Source organism: Bombina bombina, chromosome 4 (genome assembly GCF_027579735.1).
Source record: "Bombina bombina isolate aBomBom1 chromosome 4, aBomBom1.pri, whole genome shotgun sequence".
Taxonomy (NCBI): domain Eukaryota; kingdom Metazoa; phylum Chordata; class Amphibia; order Anura; family Bombinatoridae; genus Bombina; species Bombina bombina.
Genome location: NC_069502.1, coordinates 708458100 through 708485621, shown reverse-complemented (window position 1 = coordinate 708485621; position 27522 = coordinate 708458100). Strand labels below are relative to the sequence as shown.

Sequence of the window (27522 nt, the reverse complement as noted above, 5' to 3'; positions counted from 1 at the left end):
TAAATGACGTCATCCAAGATGGCGTCCCTCGAATTCCGATTGGCTGATAGGATTCTATCAGCCAATCGGAATTAAGGTAGGAAAAATCTGATTGGCTGATTGAATCAACCAATCAGATTCAAGTTCAATCCGATTGGCTGATCCAATCAGCCAATCAGATTGAGCTCGCATTCTATTGGCTGATCGCAAAAGGCCCTTTTAAGGGCTGGTAAGGTAAAAGAGCTGTAAAATTTTTATTTTAGAATAGGGTAGGGCATTTTTTTATTTTGGGGGGCTTTGTTATTTTTTAGGGGGCTTAGAGTAGGTGTAATTAGTTTAAAATTCTTGTAATCTTTTTTTATTTTTTGTAATTTAGTGTTTGTTTGTTTTTGTAATTTAGTTTAGTTGATTTAATTGTAGATAATTTTAGATAGTTTATTTAATTAATTTATTGATAGTGTAGTGTTTAATTGTAACTTAGCTTAGGATTTATTTTACAGGTAATTTTGTAATTATTTTAACTAGGTAACTATTAAATAGTTATTAACTATTTAATAGCTATTGTACCTGGTTAAAATAAATACAAAGTTGCCTGTAAAATAAATATTAATCCTGAAATAGCTACAATATAATTATTATTTATATTGTAGCTATATTAGGGTTTATTTTACAGGTAAGTATTTAGCTTTAAATAGGATTAATTTATTTAATAAGAATTATTTTATTTTGTTAGAATAAAATTATATTTAACTTAGGGGGGTGTTAGTGTTAGGGTTAGACTTAGCTTTAGGGGTTAATACATTTATTAGAGTAGCAGTGAGGTCCGGTCGGCAGATTAGGGGTTAATAATTGTAGATAGGTGGCAGCGACGTTGGGGGCGGCAGATTAGGGGTTAATAAATATAATATAGGGGTCGGAGATGTTAGGGGCAGCAGATTAGGGGTACATAGGAATAACATAGGTTGCGGGGGTGTCCGGAGCGGCAGATTAGGGGTTAAAAATGTAATGCAGGGGTCAGCGATAGCGGGGGCAGCAGATTAGGGGTTACTAAGTGTAAGGTTAGGGGTGTTTAGACTCGGGGTTCATGTTAGGGTGTTAGGTGCAGACTTAGAAAGTGTTTCCCCATAGGAAACAATGGGGCTGCGTTAGGAGCTGAACGCTGCTTTTTTGCAGGTGTTAGGTTTTTTTCAGCTCAAACTGCCCCATTGTTTCCTATGGGGGAATCATGCACGAGCACGTTTTTGAAGCTGGCCGCGTCCGTAAGCAACGCTGGTATTTAGAGTTGAAGTGGCGGTAAATATGCCTGTACGCTTCCACGCGTAGCTAACGCACCCCTGCTAACGCAAAACTCTAACTCTAGGCGAGTATTTGTGTGTGTATAAAAAATTATTAATTGTGAGGGGGGTGGAAGTCTTGGTGAGTTCCCACACTTTTTCTTGTAGGACTTGACCCCTGCAGAGACCCCTGTAGATTTCCCCTTTGCCTCGGATACAAAATCTTTTATATGACTAGATCATGATTTAGTAATACCTCCCAATGAAGCTGTTGGAAACTCAGAGAATAGTTGTGTGCAGCTGGGGGTTTGATCTGGATGGTATGGGTGTGGTAGGACAGCCAATGAGAATGCAAAGGAAGGAACATCAAAAAGAAACTACAAAACCAGAACAATTCTGCAAAATGCAGGATAGTTGGGAGTTCTTCATTTGGCTTACACTATGCACTCAAGTAGGCTGCACTGACAATGTATATACAAACCTTTAGAACCCCAACTCACTAATATTTATTATTTTGACCACAAAGATTTTACAAGATTCAATATGCTGTTAAAAAGATGAACACCGCAAGTTTGGTCACATAATCTGCATTAGGTACAAACCCCTTGAAGCAGGAGGTTTTATTGCAAAGAATGAGTCAGAAGAACAATTAGGCTGCCTAAAAATCCCAAACTGGGAACCTTAGCAACCATGTAAAAGGAAATGGTTTTGCATAAAGTTAACATGGTTTGTCCTAAATGAAGTAAAATAACAATAGCACGGGTATTTCCTAAGGCAGCAGCCTGCACGCCTCTGTCATTTTCTCACTTATGTTTGCAGTTGTAAACCTTGTTGCACATCTAAAATGTTTCCTCTAAAAGATGCCCAAGTAAAACCTTACAATTGTTTTCCCTGAAACACATTTATGTCTATTTAGGTCATCAGGTTTCCCAGAAATACTGAATAATCATGGGTTTGGCAGAGAAAACCAGTGACATACAGAGGTGAGAAGGAAATGTGTATATATGTGTATTTGTTGCAGAGCTATAGGTGATAGCAAATTAACTTATGCTCCTTTTTTTAGAAAACTGTATAAAAAAGTGTTTATATATATATATATATATATATATATATATATATACACACACACACACAGTATACAGTATATACACACACATACAAAACACACAAAAGGGTGCTTTGTTGTACCACATAATATTAAAGGGTCCATAAAAATACACCAAACTATCAAAGAAAATAATACATTTAATGATAAACATTTCTGGGCCACTCACACCTTCATCAGACCTTCAGGCTCACTGGAAACAGAAGTTATGAAGCAGCGGTCTAAAGACCACTGCTCCATAACTTGTCCGCCTGCTCTGAGGCCACGGACAGAAATCAACCAGATCAAATACGATTGGGTTAATTGACACCCCCTGCTAGCAGCCGATTGGCCACGGATCTGCAGAGGGCGGCATTGTATAAGCAGTTCACCAGAACTGCTTGTGCAATGATAAATGCCGACAGCGTATGCTGTCGGCATTTATCGATGTGCGGCGGACATGATACGCTACATCGCACTATGATAAATTGACCCCATTAAATCACTGAAATGTATATCTGACTTGTTTTTATATAAAACACTACTATTTTAACCCTGTGGTTACAGAAACATCATAAGTACAGTAATATGTATATCTTGTTTGAAGCACATTGCTAGATGAATATACCGAAGTGTGTATCCTTAATTTTTGTATCTGCTAAACATTTCAGTTATTTCTTTCATTTATTGTTGTATTCTATAATGTTGAAAGAAGATTCAGATTTTGTAGGTTCTATCATTCCAAATGTGTCTCAGGACTGTAAATCAAAACGGATTCCATTTGCACCAATTACAAAGTAGAACATTCTGATACCTTGGTCTTTAGATTCTGCTAGGGCAAACTCCTCCATGTGGCTCTCAATCAGGTCTGCTAACTTGCACATTATTGCAGATCTTTCCTGAGGGCTTTTGGCAGACCAGCTTGGGAATGCAGCTTTGGCAGCCGCAACGGCTGCATCAACCTACAAAAATAAAGACAATGTTGTTGTAGGTTGTAGAGTTAATGATAAACCCAAATGCTTTTTTTGGATTTCATTATTGGTTCATTATCAGTACTAAGATAGTAAAGTGGGATATAAAAGGAAGGTTAGCAGAGAGGTGATTTTGAAGAATATGTGAATCCAACAAATGGTACAGTGTTCAGCTTGATAGGAGGAGCAGTGGGAAGTTTTTGTATACTTGTAAGCAGGTGTCAGTTTTGTATGCTTGAAATAAATATTAATTGGTATGTGGCCAGTAAAGTAAATACATATGGTCTGATAGCAAGCATTAAAGGGATAGTCAACTTGAAAATTATTAGTGTCTAAAAAGTTAGATAATCCTTTTATTACCAATTCCCCAGTTTTGTATAAACAACACAGTTATATTAATACACTTTTTTTACCTCTATGATTACCTATATATAAGCCCCTACAGACTGCCCCTTAGCTCAGTGGTGGTTTTTACAATTTAGAAATTTAGCCAATCAGTGCTGTTTCTTGTTTAATTATTATCATTTTCCACAGGAGTGAGCACAATGTTATCCACACATGAAATAGCACTGTCTAACTGTTCTGCAAGATTTAAAAAGCATATAAAAAGCTCAGAGCCGTCATTAGCACTCAACTAACTTTTTTGCAATCTGGGGGCCCCCACCCGCTCCTACCCCGGCCTGCATAGTGACAGGCATCGCCGGGGCTTCCCGTTACGTGTGGTGACGTCACACGCAATGACGTGATGACGTCACAGCGCAACTTTATTTAAAGGGGGCATGCTGCTTAGAAACCTGTATCTCAAGAATTCTCTACCACGCAGTCAAATGCTGAGAGTTAAACGAATAGTAACTGATCATTCTTTGGCGGAACAGAGGTTGACAGAAATGACTATGAAGTTTGAGGACAGAGGATATACAGGCTCTATGGTGAATGAAGAGAGAAGAAGGGTTTTAGAAGAAGTATTTAATGGAAATAAGAAAGAAAAAAAGTCACAGCGCATAGTTTGTGTCACTCAACATAACCCCTACAGTAAGGATATTTCTAGGATTATATACAAACATTGGAACATTCTGAGGGATTGTAATCCTGACATCATAGCCTTTAAAGATCTCCCTATGATGGCCTACAGGAGGGTACCTAATTTAAAGGATATGTTAGTAAAGAGTGATGTGGGCTCTAGGAAAGTACAGAATCAAACCTAAAATCTAAAAACACAGGCACTTCCCCCTGTTTGGTATGTGCCAGCTGCAATGCAGTAATTAAAGGTAAATATTTTCTGCATCCTTTAACAGGTAGAAAGTTTATGATTAGGGAACATTACATGTGTGACTCATCCTATGTCATCTACCTAATAAAATGCCCCTGTTCCAGAAATTACTTGGGGGAGACAACCAGAAAGGTGAGAGATAGGATGAGTCAACACAGGTCTAATATTCGTTGTGGAGACCGAAATGCCCCAGTATTCAGTCACTTTTTAGAAGCTGGGCACAGCATAAGCCAACTTAGGTGGCAAATCATAGATGGCATAGGTAAACTACACAGAGGGGGCAATAGGGAACAACTATTGAAACAAAAGGAATCCTTTTGGATCCACAAGCTTAAGACCATGGTACCTGTAGGCCTAAATAGGGAGTTGGATTTTGCTGTGTTTCTTTAAGGTTATTATCAGTGGCCTCTGTCCAGTATAGGTACTTTATGTTTTTATAGGTTTGCACATTAGAATGATTTAATAATAATGGGATGGTATAGAAATAAAGTAATGTGTTTGTAATAGAATGTACTATAGTATGATGTCAGCCAGGTGGCGCTATACTATCAGGAACAGTTATAAGTATGTGAAGGGTTAAAGGGACACTAAACCCAAAATGTTTCTGTCATGATTCAGGTAGAGAATACAATTTTAAACAACATTCCAATTTACTTCTATTATCTAATTTGCTTTATTCTTTAGATATCCTTTGTTGAAGATATAGTAATGCACATGGGTGAGCCAATCACACGAAGCATCTATGTGCAGCAACCAATCAGCAACTACTGATGCTATCTAGATATGCTTTTCAGCAAAGGATATCAAGAGAATGAAGCAAATTAGATAATAGAAGTAAATTAGAAAGTTGTTTAAAATCACATGCTCTTTCTGAATCATGAAAGAAAAAATGTGGGTTTTATGTCCCTTTAAGTATTTCCCTATAAAGGTTCAGTGCACACCTGTGAACTCTATGCATTTTTAAGGGAATTGCTCCCGAAACGTTGCATTTGTTTGTACCCACTACAATAAACTCCTAAGTTTGGTTTATAAAATTTGGTGCTGTGGATTCTTTCAAGATTTGGATATTGCATTTTGAGGTACGGTGCTACATTTCACAGTCTGTTAATCCTTTCCATATTTAAAAAGCACATTAAAGCATTATTGTATACATGCATCAGAAATTATACAGTGTGCCTTGCAATAGATTTGCATCTGAAATAATATTTTTACAGTATTTAAAACTATTATTTTGTTAGCAAAATTTGAATTTGTTTGTAGTCCTGAAACACACTTTTTGAAAGGCTCAGGGGTGCAATGAAAAAACTCAAATTTCCAGATTTAAATCACATGAAAAGCAGGCAGAAAATATAATGAATGGGCATTGCAAAGTTCAGTAACCATACCTAATTTAACATTTTGGGCTAGATTACGAGTGGAGCGCTGTTACGCACAAGTGAAAAGGGCTTTATCGCGAGTGTTTGCACGTGTCGGGTTTTTCGCTCTACAAGTAAATGTGATCGCTTGAGCACAATTGAATTTAACACTGCTTAACTGTTTCGCGAAACAAAAAAGTGTCACTAAACACATCAAAAATGCATTTAAAAATGTACAGTTACACACATAATAACACCATCTAATAAATTATTAATAACAATATTGCACAAAAAAGTTAAAAGGGCTCATAGTTATGAGGTCTCAGGTGTTAGAAAAAAAGGCAGGCAAAGGGCTTTAACACAGAGATACATACATAACATTTACATGTCTAAAGATGTATGTATATACTGTATATATGTGTATGTGTGTGTATGTATATATATATATATATATATATATATATATATATATATATATATATATATATATATATACATACTAAAGACTATTATAAAGATAGATATGGTATACAAAATTTCGAAAAATTAAGTATAAAGAAAAGGGATTTCAGCACTCTTTTTTAGAAATAGTCTTATTTAAATTTATTTCAGAATAAAGATCTATAAATGGCGGACTCCAGCCCTATCAATGGGCAGAATACCTACACATCATAGACATACATTAAAAATAATACAAGAAATCACACATGACTGGCCAGTCTTATTATAATCAATTTAGAATTTGGTATTAACAACCAAATAAAATCACATCGATGCAGCGTTAAACGCTACAAAAAACTTTCAAGCGATTATAACAATGTAGCAACAAATACGTCAAGCAAAATGTTGCCACCTAAGGCAATCCCCCTTCCTAAATATAGTATAATTTCAAAGCAGGTTATGCATAGAAAAAATATGCTAGCATAGTCATTGTTCCATTTAAAGATGTTGCACCAATATTATTTTAGCACCAGTTCAACAGAGCTAAAAAAGATGAAATGTACATTCACTTTACCATTTCCACGGCAGTGTCCATTAATAGCTGTTGCTCTTACCACCAATGCGGGCCTTTAAGGCAGCTTGTTGAAAACAAATATGCACAGAACCAAGCCATGCACTGCATCCGGGGTAACTTTCAGACTTCCACTTTTACTTCGGTCAGCTTTTCGCTTTTTGTTTCCGATTGGTGGTGTCTTTTCTCCTTATTTTCCAGGAATACCTCTAGGACACAGTAAGTAGCTGCTCACTCCTCATTTGTCTTTACCAACTTGGAGGTTTCTCAGCTGTATCTTGTTTTCAATCAGGAACCGACTCTTGCAGGTAGACTTGTACTCTTTGATAAAGGTGCTTACTGAAACAATGCAATCATACTTGGGGACTGCTTTTTACTGGTTCTGTGCATATTTGTTTTCAACAAGCTGCCTCAGAGGATTCACAGCCTAGCAGAGGTGAGGAGACGCTGAATGAAGCGTGGCTGTTCCGGCATCGAGAGATATGGAACAAACAAGAAAGTTTAACCAACATACGGCTCTGCAAAAGGTTTGATAACAAACGACCCTTTACCTTTGACCATAAAGGCCCGCATTGGTGGTAAGAGCAACAGCTATTAACGGACACTGCCGTGGAAATGGTAAAGTGAATGTACATTTCATCTTTTTTAGCTCTGTTGAACTGGTGCTAAAATAATATTGGTGCAACATCTTTAAATGGAACAATGACTATGCTAGCATATTTTTTCTATGCATAACCTGCTTTGAAATTATACTATATTTAGGAAGGGGGATTGTCTTAGGTGGCAACATTTTGCTTGACGTATTTGTTGCTACATTGTTATAACCGCTTGAAAGTTTTTTGTAGCGTTTAACGCTGCATCAATGTGATTTTATTTGGTTGTTAATACCAAATTCTAAATTGATTATAATAAGACTGGCCAGTCATGTGTGATTTCTTGTATTATTTTTAATGTATGTCTATGATGTGTAGGTATTCTGCCCATTGATAGGGCTGGAGTCCGCCATTTATAGATCTTTATTCTGAAATAAATTTAAATAAGACTATTTCTAAAAAAGAGTGCTGAAATCCCTTTTCTTTATACTTAATTTTTATCGAAATGTTGTATACCATATCTATCTTTATAATAGTCTTTAGTATCTATTACCAGAGGGTCTGCACCACATGATGTGACTACATCAATATTTATTTTTTCACCTCAAGCGGTGAAATATATAATCTCTCCCCATAACTTATATTTTGTATATATATATATATATATATATATATATATATATATATATATATATATATATATATATATATATATATATATATATACAAATGCATTTATGTAGTTTATATGTATATATATACATTTACAGACGTATAGACAGATAAACGCATAAATACATATATACACACATACGACATATATATATATATATATATATATATATATAAGTGCATTGTGCCCTTTGTAGTTAAGTAAATGAAAACATATTTATGCAATATTCATTTTTAATAAAGTGGTATACTGTCTATTTACTGTAAATATTTGAGATTCCAATGTTCTGCACATAGCAGAATATGTTCTATGTATTTTTAAATAGATATTCCTATAGATACCTATGTATATCTATACCTATATATACTTGTGTATGTGTATATACTGTATGTATGTATATATATATATATATATATATATATATATATATATATAGGTATAAATATATATATATATATATATAAAAACATAATTTATGCTTACCTGATAAATTCCTTTCTCCTGTAGTGTAGTCAGTCCACGGGTCATCATTACTTCTGGGATATTAACTCCTCCCCAACAGGAAGTGCAAGAGGATCACCCAAGCAGAGCTGCTATATAGCTCCTCCCCTCTACGTCACACCCAGTCATTCGACCGAGAACCAAACGAGAAAGGAGAAACTATAGGGTGCAGTGGTGACTGGAGTATAATTTAAAAATTTAGACCTGCCATAAAAAACAGGGCGGGCCGTGGACTGACTACACTACAGGAGAAAGGAATTTATCAGGTAAGCATAAATTATGTTTTCTCCTGTTAAGTGTAGTCAGTCCACGGGTCATCATTACTTCTGGGATACCAATACCAAAGCTAAAGTACACGGATGACGGGAGGGACAAGCAGGATCTTTATACGGAAGGGACCACTGCCTGAAGAACCTTTCTCCCAAAAACAGCCTCCGAAGAAGCAAAAGTGTCAAATTTGTAAAATTTGGAAAAAGTATGAAGAGAAGACCAAGTTGCAGCCTTGCAAATCTGTTCAACAGAGGCCTCGTTCTTAAAGGCCCAAGTGGAAGCCACAGCTCTAGTGGAATGAGCTGTAATTCTTTCCGGAGGCTGCTGTCCAGCAGTCTCATAGGCTAAACGTATTATGCTACGAAGCCAAAAAGAGAGAGAGGTAGCAGAAGCTTTTTGACCTCTCCTCTGTCCAGAATAAACGACAAACAGGGAAGAAGTTTGGCGAAAATCTTTAGTTGCCTGCAAATAAAATTTCAGGGCACGGACTACATCTAGATTGTGCAGAAGTCGTTCCTTCTTTGAAGAAGGATTAGGACACAATGATGGCACAACAATCTCTTGATTGATATTCTTGTTAGTGACAACCTTAGGTAAGAACCCAGGTTTAGTACGCAGAACTACCTTATCTGAATGAAAAATCAGATACGGAGAATCACAATGTAAGGCTGATAACTCAGAGACTCTACGAGCCGAGGAAATAGCCATTAAAAACAGAACTTTCCAAGATAACAGCTTGATATCAATGGAATGAAGGGGTTCAAACGGAGCACCCTGTAAAACGTTAAGAACTAAATTTAAGCTCCATGGTGGAGCAACAGTTTTAAACACAGGCTTAATCATGGCCAAAGCCTGGCAAAAAGCCTGAACGTCTGGAACTTCTGACAGACGTTTGTGTAAAAGAATGGACAGAGCTGAGATCTGTCCCTTTAAGGAACTAGCAGATAAACCCTTTTCTAAACCCTCTTGTAGAAAAGACAATATCCTAGGAATCCTAACCTTACTCCATGAGTAACTCTTGGATTCGCACCAATGTAAGTATTTACGCCATATTTTATGGTAAATCTTTCTGGTAACAGGTTTCCTAGCCTGTATTAAGGTATCAATAACTGACTCCGAAAAACCACGCTTTGATAAAATCAAGCGTTCAATTTCCAAGCAGTCAGCTTCAGAGAAATTAGATTTTGATGTTTGAAAGGACCCTGAATTAGAAGGTCCTGTCTCAGAGGCAGAGACCAAGGTGGACAGGATGACATGTCCACTAGATCTGCATACCAGGTCCTGCGTGGCCACGCAGGCGCTATTAGAATTACCGATGCTCTTTCCTGTTTGATCCTGGCAATCAATCGAGGAAGCATCGGGAAGGGTGGAAACACATAGGCCATCCCGAAGGTCCAAGGTGCTGTCAAAGCATCTACCAGGACTGCTCCCGGGTCCCTGGACCTGGACCCGTAACAAGGAAGCTTGGCGTTCTGGCGAGACGCCATGAGATCTATCTCTGGTTTGCCCCAAAGTCGAAGTATTTGGGCAAAGACCTCCGGATGAAGTTCCCACTCCCCCGGATGAAAAGTCTGACGACTTAGGAAATCCGCCTCCCAGTTCTCCACTCCAGGAATGTGGATCGCTGACAGGTGGCAAGAGTGAGACTCTGCCCAGCGAATTATCTTTGATACTTCCATCATCGCTAGGGAGCTTCTTGTCCCTCCTTGATGGTTGATGTAAGCTACAGTCGTGATGTTGTCCGACTGAAACCTGATGAACCCCCGAGTTGTTAACTGAGGCCAAGCCAGAAGGGCATTGAGAACTGCTCTCAATTCCAGAATGTTTATTGGAAGGAGACTCTCCTCCTGAGTCCATGATCCCTGAGCCTTCAGGGAATTCCAGACAGCGCCCCAACCTAGTAGGCTGGCGTCTGTTGTTACAATTGTCCAATCTGGTCTGCTGAATGGCATCCCCCTGGACAGATGTGGCCGAGAAAGCCACCATAGAAGAGAATTTCTGGTCTCTTGATCCAGATTCAGAGTAGGGGACAAATCTGAGTAATCCCCATTCCACTGACTTAGCATGCACAATTGCAGCGGTCTGAGATGTAGGCGTGCAAAGGGTACTATGTCCATTACCGCTACCATTCAGCCGATTACCTCCATGCATTGAGCCACTGACGGGTGTTGAATGGAATGAAGGACACGGCAAGCATTTTGAAGCTTTGTTAACCTGTCTTCTGTCAGGTAAATCTTCATTTCTACAGAATCTATAAGAGTCCCCAAGAAGGGAACTCTTGTGAGTGGAAAGAGAGAACTCTTCTCTTCGTTCACCTTCCACCCATGCGACCTTCCACCCATGCGACAAATGCCAGTACTAACTCTGTATGAGACTTGGCAGTTTGAAAGCTTGACGCTTGTATCAGAATGTCGTCTAGGTACGGAGCCACCGAAATTCCTTGCGGTCTTAGTACCGCCAGAAGAGAGCCCAGAACCTTTGTGAAGATTCTTGGAGCCGTAGCCAACCCGAATGGAAGAGCTACAAACTGGTAATGCCTGTCTAGGAAGGCAAACCTTAGATACCGGTAATGATCTTTGTGAATCGGTATATGAAGGTAGGCATCCTTTAAATCCACTGTGGTCATGTACTGACCCTTTTGGATCATGGGTAAGATTGTCCGAATAGTTTCCATTTTGAATGATGGAACTCTTAGGAATTTGTTTAGGATCTTTAAATCCAAGATTGGTCTGAAGGTTCCTTCTTTCTTGGGAACCACAAACAGATTTGAGTAAAACCCTTGTCCGTGTTCCGACCGCAGAACCGGATGGATCACTCCCATTAGTAAAAGATCTTGTACACAGCGTAGAAACGCCTCTTTCTTTATCTGGTTTGTTGACAACCTTGAAAGATGAAATCTCCCTTTTGGGGGAGAGGCTTTGAAGTCCAGAAGATATCCCTGAGATATGATCTCTAACGCCCAGGGATCCTGGACATCTCTTGCCCAAGCCTGGGCGAAGAGAGAAAGTCTGCCCCCCACTAGATCCGTTCCCGGATCGGGGGCCCTCACTTCATGCTGTCTTAGGGGCAGCAGCAGGTTTTCTGGCCTGCTTGCCCTTGTTCCAGGACTGGTTAGGTTTCCAGCCTTGTCTGTAGCGAGCAACAGCTCCTTCCTGTTTTGGTGCAGAGGAAGTTGATGCTGCTCCTGCCTTGAAGTTACGAAAGGCACGAAAATTAGACTGTCTAGCCCTAGGTTTGGCTCTGTCTTGAGGCAGGGCATGGCCTTTACCTCCTGTAATGTCAGCGATAATTTCTTTCAAACCGGGCCCGAATAAGGTCTGCCCTTTGAAAGGTATGTTAAGTAATTTAGATTTAGAAGTAACATCAGCTGACCAGGATTTTAGCCACAGCGCTCTGCGCGCCTGAATGGCGAATCCGGAATTCTTAGCCGTAAGTTTAGTTAAATGTACTACGGCATCAGAAATAAATGAATTAGCTAGCTTAAGGGTTTTAAGTTTGTGTGTAATCTCATCTAATGGAGCTGAGTCAAGGGTCTCTTCCAGAGACTCAAACCAAAATGCTGCTGCAGCCGTGATAGGCGCAATGCATGCAAGGGGTTGCAATATAAAACCTTGTTGAACAAACATTTTCTTAAGGTAACCCTCTAACTTTTTATCCATTGGATCTGAAAAGGCACAGCTATCCTCCACCGGGATAGTGGTACGCTTAGCTAAAGTAGAAACTGCTCCCTCCACCTTAGGGACCGTTTGCCATAAGTCCCGTGTGGTGGCGTCTATAGGAAACATCTTTCTGAATATAGGAGGGGGTGAGAAAGGCACACCGGGTCTATCCCACTCCTTAGTAACAATTTCAGTAAGTCTCTTAGGTATTGGAAAAACGTCAGTACTCGACGGTACCGCAAAATATTTATCCAACCTACACATTTTCTCTGGTATTGCAACTGTGTTACAATCATTCAGAGCCGCTAACACCTCCCCTAGTAATACACGGAGGTTTTCCAGCTTAAACTTAAAATTTGAAATGTCTGAATCCAGTTTATTTGGATCAGATCCGTCACCCGCAGAATGAAGCTCTCCGTCCTCATGTTCTGCAAATTGTGACGCAGTATCTGACATGGCCCTAATATTATCAGCGCACTCTGTTCTCACCCCAGAGTGATCTCGCTTACCTCTAAGTTCTGGTAATTTAGACAAAACTTCAGTCATAACATTAGCCATGTCCTGTAGTGTGATTTGTAATGGCCGCCCTGAAGTACTCGGTGTTACAATATCACGCACCTCCCGAGCGGGAGATGCAGGTACTGACACGTGAGGCAAGTTAGTCGGCATAACTTCCCCCTCGTTGTTTGGTGAATGATGTTCAATTTGTACAGAATGACTTTTATTTAAAGTAGCATCAATGCAATTAGTACATAAATTTCTATTGGGCTCCACCTTGGCTTTTGCACATATAGCACAGAGATATTCCTCTGAGTCAGACATGTTTAACAAACTAGCAATTAAACTAGCAAGCTTGGAAATACTTTTCACTCAAATTACAAGTAATATGGAAAACGCACTGTGCCTTTAAGAAGCACAGAAAAAAATTATGACAGTTGAATAACAATGAACCGGAGAAATTATAAAAACCAAATTTTTCCCGGTAAAGGCATAAAATTAGCAAAGGATTGCCCCCATTAGTAATGGATAACTAACCCTTAAATAGCAGAAAAAAATGTACAAAATATAAACGTTTTTTATCACAGTCAAAGCACAATCTCACAGGTCTGCTGTGAGTGATTACCTCCCTCAAAATAATTTTTGAAGACCCTTGAGCTCTGTAGAGACGATCCGGATCATGCAGGGAGAGAAACAGACTTTTGACTGAATTTTTGATGCGTAGCAAAAGCGCCCAAATAGGCCCCTCCCCCTCACACACAGCAGTGAGGGAAGTTCAGTAAACTGTCTTAAATTAAAATAAACGACAGCCAAGTGGAAAAACAGTGCCCAAAACAATTTTTCACCCAGTACCTCAGATAATTAAACAATTTAGCATGCCAGCAAAAACGTTTAAAATCAAATAACATGAAATGTCATTAAACAGCCTGTTGCTAGACGTTCCCACTGCAAGTTAGGCTAAAAATTATATGCATATAGTATTACCCAGTGAAGTGCCATTCCCCAGAATACTGAAGTGTACACATATATACATAACAGCCTGATACCAGTTGCTACTACTGCATTTAAGGCTGAACTTACATTATATCGGTATTGGCAGTATTTTCTCAGTCAATTCCATTCCTCAGAAAATAATATACTGCAATATACCTCTTTGCAGGTGAACCTGCCCGCTGTCCCCTGATCTGAAGTTTACCTCACTCCTCAGAATGGCCAAGAACAGCAAAATGAATCTTAGCTACGCCGGCTAAAATCATCCAAAAACTCAGGTAGATTCTTCTTCAAATTCTACCTGAGAAGGAACAACACACTCCGGTGCTGTTTTAAAATAACAAACTTTTGATTGAAGATAAAAACTAAGTATAATCACCACAGTCCTCTCACACATCCTATCTATTAGTTGGGTGCAAGAGAATGACTGGGTGTGACGTAGAGGGGAGGAGCTATATAGCAGCTCTGCTTGGGTGATCCTCTTGCACTTCCTGTTGGGGAGGAGTTAATATCCCAGAAGTAATGATGACCCGTGGACTGACTACACTTAACAGGAGAAATATGTATTTATCAATAAATAGAACATATTCTGTGTGAAGAACATTGAAGTGTGAAATATTCAGATTTTCATGTCGGGTTAGCGCACTTGAGAATGCGCGGTCAGGTTAGCGTGTGAGTAGGGTGTTTTTTTTACCACTTTTTTGCTCCATTCACTTCTATGGGGGAATAAGTTATTACACGAGCGATAATCTAAGTTTGGATTTTTGCATGCATCGGGTTAGCACGCAAGCAAAAAACATTTTACTTTTAACTTGTAATACAAGCGCAACCCGACGCGCAAAAAGCTTACTTGTAGTGGAGTTAGCACTGGAGCGGGAGCGTTAAATACAGCTCTACTTGTAATCTTCCCCTTTATGGGGAATTCAATTTGGGGCTTCAAAAACATTAATCATGGGATTACACAAAGAGCAATCATAAATGACTGTAAAACATACAGATACCCATGTAGGGTTGCCACCTGTGCACGAATGACCCAGACAGTTCCGGAATCCATTTGTGTGTCCGGGTTTGAAACTAACTCAGGGCTGAACATTTGCAACATGCTGTACATGTGTCTGTGTGTTTAAGTGTCAGTATGTGTGCAAGTGTGTGTGTCTGTGTTTGTCAGTGTCTTTTTGTGTGTGCGTCTGTGTGTGAAAGAGTGAGTGTATTTGTGTGTGTGAGAGAGTGTATGTGAGAGAGAATGTGTGTGAGTGTGAGAGAAAGCACTGTGCCTTTGCGTGTTTATGTGTGAGTGTTTTTGTGTGAGAGAGAGAGAAAGTGTGTGAGAGAATATGTGTGTGTGAGAGTGTGTGTGTTAGTGTGTTAGAGCGTGTGTGAGCGTGTGGGTGTTAGTGTGTTAGAGTGTGTATGAGAGTGAGGGTGTGTTTGTGTGAGAGAATATGTGTGTGTGTTAGTGTGTTAGAGTGTGTGTGAGCGTGTGGGTGTTAGTGTGTTAGAGTGTGTGTGAGAGTGTGGGTGTTAGTGTGTTAGAGTGTATGTGAGAATGAGGGTGTGTTTGTGTGAGAGAATATGTGTGTGTGTGAGTGTGTGTGTTAGTGTGTTAGAGTGTGTGTGAGCGTGTGGGTGTTAGTGTGTTAGAGTGTGTGTGAGAGTGTGTGTGTTAGCGTGTTAGAGTGTGTGTGAGAGTGAGGGTGTGCTTGTGTGAGAGAATATGTGTGTGTGAGAGTGTGTGTGTTAGAGTGTGTGTGAGAGTGTGTGTGTTAGTGTGTTAGAGTGTGTGTGTGTTAGTGTGTTAGTGTGTGTGAGAGTGAGGGTGTGTTTGTGTGTTAGAGTGTGTGTGAGAGTGTGTGTGTTAGTGTGTTAGAGTGTGTGTGAGAGTGAGGGTGTGTTTGTGTGAGAGAGTGGGAATATGTGCTATTATACATAAAGTGTACCCTGCAAAACATTTTTTTGCTGTGCATGGCAAAAGAGTGTTCGGGTTTGACAACCCTACTCCAGTGGAATGCCCCAAACCAGCTCAACTCCCCTGGTCACTTGATCCTGGCAGCTTAGATCCAATATAGCGTGCAGTTAAGTCATTCCAAGTTACTTCTGTCATTAAATGTACTGCTTTCTCTTAGCATCTTTTGTTGAAACGTTCACCTTCCTATGACTTTCATAATAAGGTGAGCTCAGGAGCGTGCATTGAGCACTATACATATGTTGGCCGCTTTATCCTGCACAGGAGCGCACTATACAGCGTGATCAAAAGGGTGGTGATTAGACAGCAACCCCGGTGACACATGTTTTTAAAAAAAGCAGCAGAAGCCAGACGAGCTCTGAAGAGTAAATCAGAGGCTGTTTTGGAGGTAAAATATAGGTATTATGTTTAGAAAGGGGAGACTCTTATGAAGCTTGTTAGATTTGCATATACTGCACAATCATATTATTAAAACATTTACTTGCCCTCCTTAAGCATCTAATGAACAAATATTCACTAATACTTGCAAAAACACCATATTTGTCAAAGCATACAGTATAGGGCATGACAAAACATTAATGCTGCTATGTATTAAGTGCTGGTTATGCAAATCTGTCAATATTTAAACAACCTAAACTGCAGGTCATAGTGCTACGTGCCAGTCTGTCTATGCTGACAAGGCAAATATAAAACATGATTAAAAGTTAAAGTGACACAAAACCCAAATTTTTTCTTTCATGATTCAGACAGAGCATGCAAATTTAAACAACTTTCCAATGTACTTATATTATCTCATTAGCTTTGTTCTTTTGGTATCCTTTGTTGAAAAGCATACCTAGGTAGACTCATGAGCAGCAGTCCACAATTGGGAGCTAGGGTTATTGCCTTTTATCATTGTCATTACACCATGTGTTCAGCTAGCTCCAAGCAGCTCCAAGCAGTGCAGTGCATTGCTATACCTTCAGCAAAGGATACCAAAATGATGAAGCAAATTTGATAATTAAAGTAAATTGGGGAGTTGCTTTAAATTGTATTTTCTATCTGAATCGTAAAAGAAAAAAAAATTGGCTTTGATGTCCCTTTAAGAAACTCACTTACATATCCACATATAAGCATTATAAAATTTGCAAATCACTGACTGCATTAAGGAAAGCTCTAGATCAAGGGTTTTCAAGCCTGTCCTCGAGCCTACCTAACAGGCCAGATTTTCAGGATTACCTTGGGTGAGAGCAGGTAAATAGCAGAGGTCATGGGCCTTATCTACCACAGCTGTGTTAACCTACACAGTTATTAATTACACATGCTGCAGGGTGTGCAGGGAGGCACTTGACTTATGCTGTACATCTGCACAATTCTGTGCTATCTAGCGGCTCAATACAAGTATTTTTGTCCATCTAACAATTTTTTGGACAGCAATTGACCATTATAGGAGACACAGAACAGTCCTGTTGACTTAAAGGGATAGTCAAGTCCCCAAAAAACTTTCATGATTTAAATAGGGCATGTAATTTTAAACAACTTTCCAATTTACTTTTATCACCGATTTTGCTTTGTTCTCTAGGTATTCTTAGTTGAAAGCTAAACATAGGAGGTTCATATGCTAATTTTTTAGACCTTGAAGGCCGCCTCTAATCTAAATGCATTTTGATAGTTTTTCATCATGTGTTTCATATAGATAACATTGAGCTCATGAACGTGAATTTACCATGGAGTCCGCTCTGATTGGCGAAAATGCAAGTCTGTCAAAAGAACTGAAATAAGGGGGCAGTCTGTTGAGGCTTAGATGCAAGGTAATTACAGAGGTAAAACGTGTATAATTATAACTGTGTTGGTTATGCAAAACTGAGGAATTGGTAATTAAGGTATTATCTATCTTTTAAAAAAACAAAAATTCTGGTGTTGACTGTCCCTTTAAAATTATTAAAATGGTGATCTTCTACTGCAGATTTTTCCTCCATTATCTCGTATACCAGAAAAGAGAATTTCCGAGAAAAATAAAATCTTAAAATCCGATTGATCAGTGCCAGAAGTTTGGAAGTGCATCAAGCCTTGCACTATTTTTTATAATCTATTTAAGTAGATAGATATTTTATCTTAAAATAAGCAGCTTGTGTTGTATATATTTTTTACAAACTAAAACATTTTGAGTTTCAAATAGCAAATTTATAGATCTGCAAATGAGGTTCTTAAAGGAACATAAGACCCAAAATTTTAAACAACTTGCTCCTATTATCAAATTTTCTTCATTCTCTTGGTATCTTTTGTTGGAAAGCAGAGACCTACACTCAGGAGTGTGCACGTATCTAGGGCACTATATGGCAGTGGTTTTGTAAGACTGTTATCCATTTGCTAGAGCACTAGATGGCAGCACTATTTCCTGCAATGTAGTGCTTCAGTGAGCTACCTAGGTATCTATATAAGTAGATAGAAATTTTATCCTAACTCTTTAATGACAGGGTCAACTTGTGTTGTCCCGATGTAGACAAATGGAAATCCCGCGATCGTGCACATGATCGCGAGATTTAAATGATGGTATCGGGACAAGGGGGCGTCCCTATGAAGCTAGACACGGCCTTCAGACTGCGATCCGATCCAGGAAGCGCCGTTGGACAGCCAAATGGCTCGGATGTTCTATTCTGTCCTAAAGGCACTAAAGCCCGACACGGTTAGGATGGAATAGAATGCCGGAATGGTGATAAGCAGTTTGAATTGTATATATTTTTTACAAACTAAAATATTTTGAGTTTCAAATAGCAATTTTATACATCTGCAAATGAGGTTCTTAACCCTTTCATGACAGGGTCATAATGTCTACATCGGAACAAATTGAAATCCCGCAATCACGAGATTTCAATTATGGAATCGGGTCAGGGGGGCGTCCCTATGACGCTAGGCACACCTTCCAGACCGCGATCACATCCAGGAAGCGCCGTTGGCTTCAGGACAGCCAGATGGCTATGACATTGTAATTTGGTCCTACCGGCTAAAGCCCAGTGCCGTTTGGACGGAATACAACGCCATAACGGCGCTAAAATGTTAAAGGGACATAAAACTCAAAATTGTAAACAACTTACCCCTATTATAACATTTTCTTTGTTCTCTTGGTATCTTTTGTTGGAAAGCAGAGACATAAACTCAGGAGCGTGCACGTATCTAGGGCACTATATGGCAGCCGTTTGCAAGAATGTTATCCATTCGAAGAGCACTATATGGCAGGACTATTTCCTGCAATGTAGTTCTCCAGACACCTACCTCGGTATCTCTTAAACAATCGGAACAAAGAAAATTTGATAATAGCTGCAAATTTGGAAAAAAATTTTTTTTTATAAATCTTGCTGAATTAGTCTGTGTGAGTGAGAGTCAATGTGTTCCCTGTATTTTGTCCATAAGATTTCTGAGTAGAGCTTTGGAGATCTAAGGATGTGGCCAAGGGGCACAGGAGCTTCACCAAGCAGGCCTGGGTTGAGTCATAGTGGTCTGGAGTATATTTAGGCAGTTCATGAGTTGTTGGGCATTTATAGGCACGGTTGGCACCATTCTGTGAAATTATGTATAGTTTAATATCAAATAGGATTAAATGTTTAACAAGCCTCCCAGCATCATATGGCTCACTTTTTATTTCAAACTTAAAGGGACAGTGAAGTTAAAACATAAATAAATTGTATAGAACTTAACATTTTAAACAACTTTACAATTTACATCTATTATCAATTTTGCTTAGTTCTTTTGGTATCCTTTGTTAAAGAGTAATCCTAGGTGAGACCAGGTGTGTGCATGTGTCTTCAGCCATTTGCCTGCAATATTTGCAACAATGTTTATTGCACTGTTATACATAGTTGCAAACAACACTGCCATAGAATGCTAAAGACTAGTGCATGCTCCTAAGATCCTATCAGTCTACCTACATTTACTTTCAAAAAAAGATACCATGATGGTGAGAGTCTATGATAAGAGCCATAAAAGGAGCAGGGAAAAATGATGTGCTAAAGAAAAAAATGAACCCCACAAACATAAGGGTGTGGTCTTGTGGACTCTCACCACCATCAAAGAAATTATTTATCAGGTTAGCATAAATTATGTTTCTTTCATACAGGTGGTGAGAGTCTAAGATCCATTACTCCTGGGAACTAATATCCAATCTTTAGAGTCCATGAGTAAAAACATAAAGGGAGGGATTTAAAAGCATCTTTTTTCACTGAGAAATTAAATCCACAACCCCAATATTTTTTTTTTTTAATGCACTTAAAATAAATCAAATTGAGATAGCTAGTGAAGGCTGCTTCAGAAAAATCAAAAACATTGGTAGAATTTTGTAAAAGTATGCAAAGAAGACCCAGTAGCTGCCTTGCATATCTGGTCAACTGAAGCCTCATTCTTGAAAGCCCAAGAAGTGGCAACTGACCTAGTAGAATGTAAAATTTTCAACGAAGAGGCCAAAGAAACAGCAGAAACTTTCTGACCCTTCTAAGTTCCTAGGACCAGAAAAATGAATGAACAAACTAGAAGTTTGTCTAAAATCCTTAATAGCACCAATGTAATATTTTAATGCCCTAACGACGTCCAAAGAATGCAAAGATCTCTCTGAAGCATTCTTAAGATTAGAACACAAAGAAGGAGCAAAAATCTCTCTGCTAAAGTTATCTGAAGAAACAACCATAGGCACAAAATCAAATAAAGTCTGTAAAACAGCCTTATGCGGATGAAAAATCACATTAGAAAAATCACAAGAAAGAGCAGATATGGGGAAGCAAGACTTTATTCTTGACATAATCTTCATTTGGTAACAGAGGACACAAACACCCTAATCAGGTACTTATAACAAACATCTCCTGAACTAAGCCTATGGAGAGTTCTCAAACTTTAACTACTCCCACAACCATATTGTAAGCTCTTGCATAGTTATATGTAACATATGCTTCATAGAATGACTCATGTACCCATTTCTTTAACAATGTTTTTGTTAGCATTTATAAACTGGTTGTTTATGTTTAAAAAAAAAAGAAAAGAAGAAGCAGATAACTCAGAAACTCTTCTAGCAGAAGAAATAGACGAAATTATTAACACTTTCCAAGAGAGTAGTTTAAGATCCAACTTATGCATAGGAGGAGCCTGTGAAACCCTTAAAGGACCATTAAATACAGTAGATTTGTATAATCAACAAATACATGATAACAAGACAATGCAATAGCACTTAGTCTGACCTTCAAATTAGTTGTAGATTTTTTTCTGACAAATTTAAAGTTATGTCTATTCCCACATCCCCTGTTCCATGTGACAGCCATCAGCCAATCACAAATGCATATATGTATATTCTGTGAATTCTTGCACAGGCTCAGTAGGAGCTGGTGACTCAAAAAGTGTAAATATATAAAGATGGAAGTAAATTGGAAAGTTGTTTAAAATTGCATCTCTATCTGAATCATGAAAGTTTAATTTTACCTGAGTGTCCATTAAACACCAAGTTACGATTCCATGGAGGAGAAATTGGCTTGGTTACAGATTTAATACAGACCCCAGCATAAACAACACCATGAATATCAGAAAGATTAGCAATCTACTGTGGAACAAACTTGAAAGAGCCGAAATCTGCCCCTTCAGAGAACTGGCAGATGGACCTTTATCTAGACCATCCTGTAAGAACTGCAAAATACTAGGAATTCTAAAAGAATGCCAGGAAAACCCATGATCTACCCATCAAGAAATAAAGACCTTCCAGACCTTGTTATAGATGCTGCTAGTTAAAAGGCTTACATGCCTGAATCAAGGATTCAATCACAGAATCAGAAAACCCTATGTCTAAGGACTAAACATTCAATTTCCAAGCCATCAAGTTCAGAGACTTGAGATCTGTATGGAAAAATGGACCTTGAGACAGAAGATCCGATGGTTGACATAAGCTACTGCTGTGACTTGTCTGTCTGGAAACAGAGATGAAACTGTCTTTTTGACAGAGGCAAATCTTGAAAGCCCTTAAAATTGCACAGAGTTCTAGGACATTTATTGGTAACCTCGCCTCCCGAGGATCCCAAACTCCCTGTGCTCTGAGAGACCCCAAAACAGCTTCCCAACCTGAGAGACTTGCATCTGTAGTGATCACAGTCCAGGTAGGATGAGCAAAAGAAGTCCCCCTAATAATAAACTGATGATCCAACCACCAAGTTAGAGACTGACTTGTACTGGGATCTAAAATATCCTTTGAAAAGTTGAGTATAATTTCTGCACCATTGACACAGCAAACCTCAAGAGGCCTCATGTGAAAACATGCAAATGGAATTGCATTTGAAGCTGCAATCATGAAACCTAGGAGTTCCATACAAAGAGAAGCCAAAGGAAAAGAGAGAGCTGACACCAATTTGAACCTTCTTTACTCTGTTAGATAAAGATTCATGGAAACTGAATCTATTTGAAAACTAAAAAAGTTAGCTTTGTCTGAGGAACCAAAGAACCTTTTGGAAAATTGATCCTCCAACCATGCTGTTCAAGAATAAACAACAATAGTCAGTTGGTGTGAGATTCTGATAAAGGAAAAGACGGAGCTTGAACCAAGATGCTATCCAGGTGTGGAGACACTGCAATACCTTGACCTGATTACAGACAAAAGGGCACCCAGAACCTTTGTAATTATTCTTGGAGCTGTAGACAGATCAAATGGTAGAGCAACAAAACTGAAAATGCCTGTCCAGAAAGGCAAACCTCAGAAAATGAAAATGTTATTTGTGAATTGGAACATGAAGGTAAGCATGCTTTAAATCTATTGTGGACCTTGCTGAACAAAAGGCAGAATAGTCCAAATACTTTCCATTTTGAAAGATGGAATACTTACAAACTTGTTCAGAGTTTTCAGATCCAGAACTGGTCTGAAAGTACCTTCTTTCTTTGGAACTATGCAGAGATTTGAATACAATCCTATCCCCTGTTCCTGCAAAGGAACTGGAACATTCACTCCCATAGCGTCCAAATCTGAGACAGACTTGAAAAAAAAAATTGAGCTTTTACAGGATTCCTTGGAACATTGGACAGAAAAAAACTTCCTCTGGGAGGCCTTGTTCTGAATCCTATTTGATATCCCTGAGAAACTATATTCAGAACCCAAAGGTCTGAAACAGACTGAAACCAAGCCTCCTGAACGAGACTTAATCTGCCCACTACCAGAATGTCTGGATCGGGCCGCACCTTCATGCAGTTTTGGTAGTAGGGATAGATTTCTTACCCTGATTTGACTTGTTCCAGTTAGCACTAGGTCTCCAGACTAAGCCAGAGGTACCTTGCTTTTGAGCAGAGGAGTCAAAATGAAAACAATTAGAAGTTTTAGATTTCCCTCTAAACTTTCTGTCCTGAGGAAGAAAACCCCCCTTATCACCAGTAACAGTAGATATAATAGAATTTAAATCAGAACCAAACAACTTCTTTCCCTGAAAGGAAAGAGATAATAATCTGGATTTTGGCACCAAGCCATAAGGCTGTCCTGGCAAAGACTGTCAAATACATACTTTTGACATTAATATTCATAATATCAAATACAGTATCAAAAATAAAAAAAAATTGTCACTCAAGTAAACCTAAAATATTTGCACTAGCAGAGTCATCATAATACTGTTCTGAAAGACTAGACAACCAATAAGTAGAAGTAGCAGCCACATAAGAAATAGAAAAAGCTGGCCTGAGCTTCTATGAAAATACTTTTTTATCTAAAGCAGGCATGGGGAATCTCTTTGTCCTCCAGATGTTTCAGAACTACATTTCCAATTGATGCTCAACTTAACTTCAGAGTGTCTAAGCATCATGGGTAATGTAGTTCTGAAACAACAGAAGTGCCAATGTTCCCCATCCCTGATCTAAAGGGTCTTTAAAAGAAGTACTGTCTTCCAAGGAATAGTAGTATGTTTCGCTAGAGTGGAAATGGCCCCATCAACCTTTGGAACTGTTTCCCACAAATCAATATTAGCAGCAGATAAAGGACACACATTTTTAATCCTTGCAGGAGGAGTAAACAAATGAATGCAGGAGTAAATACAAATAAAATAGAATATGTACCTATTTGTTACAGAGTCCATTCTCAATATGCTTCTGCTCTGCTGCTCCTCATAACATGTTGGTAGGAAATAACTGGTGCTTGCAAGAAAAATACAAAAAGACAGAAGCGCTAAAGCCAGATCTAAGTGTAGTCCTCTCTGCCAATCCCTTCACTGGCTTCCTCTTGCCTCCAGGATTAAACACAAAATTCTCACTCTGACATACAAAGCCCTCAATTGCACTGCTCTCCCCCCTACATCACAGACCTTGTCTCCAGATACTCTCCCTCCAGTCCCCTTCGCCCCGCTCATGATCTCCTACTCTCCTCCTCTCTTGTTACCTCCTCACATTCCCGTCTTCAAGATTTCTCTAGATTGGCTCCCATCTTATGGAACTCTCTGCCTCGCTCCACAAGAATCTCCCCTAGTTTTAAAAGCTTCAAGTGCTCCATGAAGACTCTACTATTCAGGGACGCTTACAACCTACACTAACCTTCCTATCTCCTCTATCCCCTAAAACCCCATAGCATGTAGGCCTATGAGCCCAGCTGTTTGTAGTTAATCTTCATAAGAGCCGACTACAACAGTGCAACTCTCGGCAGGACCCTCTCTTCCCATTTGATACCTGTAATCGTTTATATACCACCTATGTTCATAGCGCTGCGGAACCTGTTGGCGCTCTACAAATACCTGATAATAATAATAATAAAGTAGTACTCAATACAAAATCCTTTTAATACTGCACCATTGTCAGTATATGTCCCAATAGGGTAAGGTAACGTTCTGGGTACAACATACAACATTAAGGAGACAGTGGGGATAAAAATAGGAGCCGGTACCTGTGGAGACCCGATACATCCGACTTCCTAAACCTATTGGGACATATGGGACTTTGCGGACACAGGTGCAGAAACAGCAACAGGTCCGAGAGACTCCTTCCCCTTTTCCCACAGTTGGGCACTACATACTTGTGTGCATAAGATTCTTCATAATGCTTTGAGGTTTTTAAATGTAAGTGTGTACTATACAAGGCCAGATTGGCCTACCAGGATACCAGGAGATTTCATGGTGGGCTGCAGCAGCTGGGGCTGGGAAGCTACACTTTAAAGGGGTGACTATTGCATGCAATTGGGTTGTAGGGTGCCTTTAAAACAAGCTGGCACTTTAATTCAATACAAAATAATATAATTTGATTCTGAAAAAAATATTGGAAGAATGAGTATCCCAGTAATCCCCTTTGAGAAAAATGGGGCATGTGCATTCTACTGACTCAACAGAAAAGAGGGCCAGTCTTCATATTTTTCCAGGGCTGCTTTTTATTCCCAGTCCGGCCCTGGTACTACACTTAGATCAGACTTTTGCGCTTCTGTTTTTTTGTATTTGTCTTTTTAAATGTAGTTATATAAATTGATATTCAAATGATCAGGAAATACATGTTTGTGCACAATGCATCTCTATTGACATTCAAATAGCTTGATTGATTGTTTAGGACAACTCCCACAGTTCTGTAAGTGGACACGGAACACCTCTACCAACATAAAAAGAAAGTAGTTTTATGCAGGATCCATTCAAAAATGCAAAACAATTGGAAAAAAATTATTTAAAGTGATGGTTTATTAAACCTTTTCAAAATCAGCCTCTTTAATCTAAGTGCCAGCTACACCTATATTACAATCATTATTTATGTTATTTGTTTTAAATATTTTATTTATATACATATAATTTGTATGCATTCAGATAAGAGGCAGCCTTCAAGGGCTTAGAAATTAGCATATGAGCCTACCTAGGTTTAGCTTTCAATTAGGAATACCAAGATAAAAGTAAATTGGAAAGTTGTTTAAAATTGCATGCCCTATCTGTATCATGAAAGTTCAATTTTGAATAGACTGTCCGTTTAATCACAAACTTCCGTTATATTTAATCTAATATATAATATAGTTTACTATTACTTTAATGTCCCTTTAAACTACAACATATGTAATTAAAGGGACATTAAACATCTTTTGCTTTTGTGCAAAACATGTTCTTTTTCCTACGCTCCCAAAAAGCAAAACCTGTAACCTGGGTTTTTCCAATGCTGTCAACTGCCTAAAGAGCTAATTGATTTGCAGCATTTGCTGGCTACAGAACTCGCTTTTTGGCCTCCTAGGGAGCGTGGAACAAGCACATGGTTTACACCAAAGCAGGATGTATTTAAAGGGACATAAAACCCAATTTTGTCTTTCATTGCTTCTTATATGCAGTGATATAAACAAACATTCTTAGCTTTAATCCATTTTTGTAAACTACAGACATTTTATTGAAATCGTCTACAGAGCATAAAGTATATGAAATATATCACCTATTCAATCCTGTTTCCAATAAAGCATACTATTAAAGGGACATTAAACACTAAATAAATGCTAGATAGAATGATGCATTCAAAGAAAAGATTAGTCTGAGACTAACATGTAGATGTATTTTTTAAAGTTTCATAGCTGTTTAAATATTGACAATATAAGTGTAAAGTTTTAGTGTCTATAAAACACTGGGAGCTGCCATGTTGTAACTTAGGTTACCTTCTCTGCTGTGGCCAATTAGGGACAGTTACAGTTATAAATAGGTCACTAGAGTGTGCAGCCAATGGTTGTGCTGGATTTAACAGTGTTCTGCACTTCCATTTCTAACAGGAACTGACAAGCTCACAATTTCAGAATGGAATTACAGGAAAAGAGGACAAAATAAATAATTAAAGTATATTGCAGAATTGGTTTTATAAATATGATTTATCATTTATATTACCATCTCAAAGTGTTTAATGCACCTTTAAAGTGATTTAAAGTAAATAAATGCTTTAAAAAAAATCACCTTTATTGGTTACACATTCTAATCAAGAACAGATAATATTTGTTAATTGCTTGTTACCATTCCCCCTGCTGTAACATAAATATAAAGCATTTACAACAAGAAATGGTAATATTAATCAAAATGCTTTTCTCACCTCCTCTTTACCACTGTCTGGCACTTTGCAGTATATTTGTCCTGTAGATGGATCATAAGAATTGATGTGTGATTTGCTGGGAACAAATTTACCACCAATAAAATTTTCAAGCACTAATAGATTTGGCTGTTCCTCCATGTTGAGCTGCGGTTGCCTTGTATTTGCAGGGATTTACACAGATTGAGGCAATGTTGGAGTTTGGACTACAAAAGTAATGTTACAGGTCAGAAATAACTCCTCCTTTCCCTGCAGAAACAACTCATGGATGAACAGACTGCTGACTTCATATATTAAGTGCTAAATTATTTTTACTATACAAGGGCATAAAATTGCAAAAAATAAAATAGCATTTTTGATTGCACTGTTGTTTGCATATAACTATGTACAATGAGCTACTGGGAGCTAGCTGTTGATTAGTGGCTATGCACATATTGGATC

At 38.5% G+C, this 27522-nt stretch overlaps 1 protein-coding gene across 1 annotated transcript in view; it reads right to left on the bottom strand.

Moving 5' to 3' along the window:
• The window catches only part of ALDH8A1 (aldehyde dehydrogenase 8 family member A1), a gene marked incomplete at its 5' end in the record, with an annotated part of 63748 nt that extends 36493 nt beyond the window's left edge, over positions 1–27255 (bottom strand). Inside the window, 2 exons of the mRNA XM_053712194.1 lie at positions 3152–3299; positions 27085–27255. Of these exons, the coding sequence (XP_053568169.1) occupies positions 3152–3299; positions 27085–27255 (319 nt within the window). The remainder of the gene's footprint in view (positions 1–3151; positions 3300–27084) is intronic.
• Between the last annotated feature and the right edge of the window lie 267 nt (positions 27256–27522).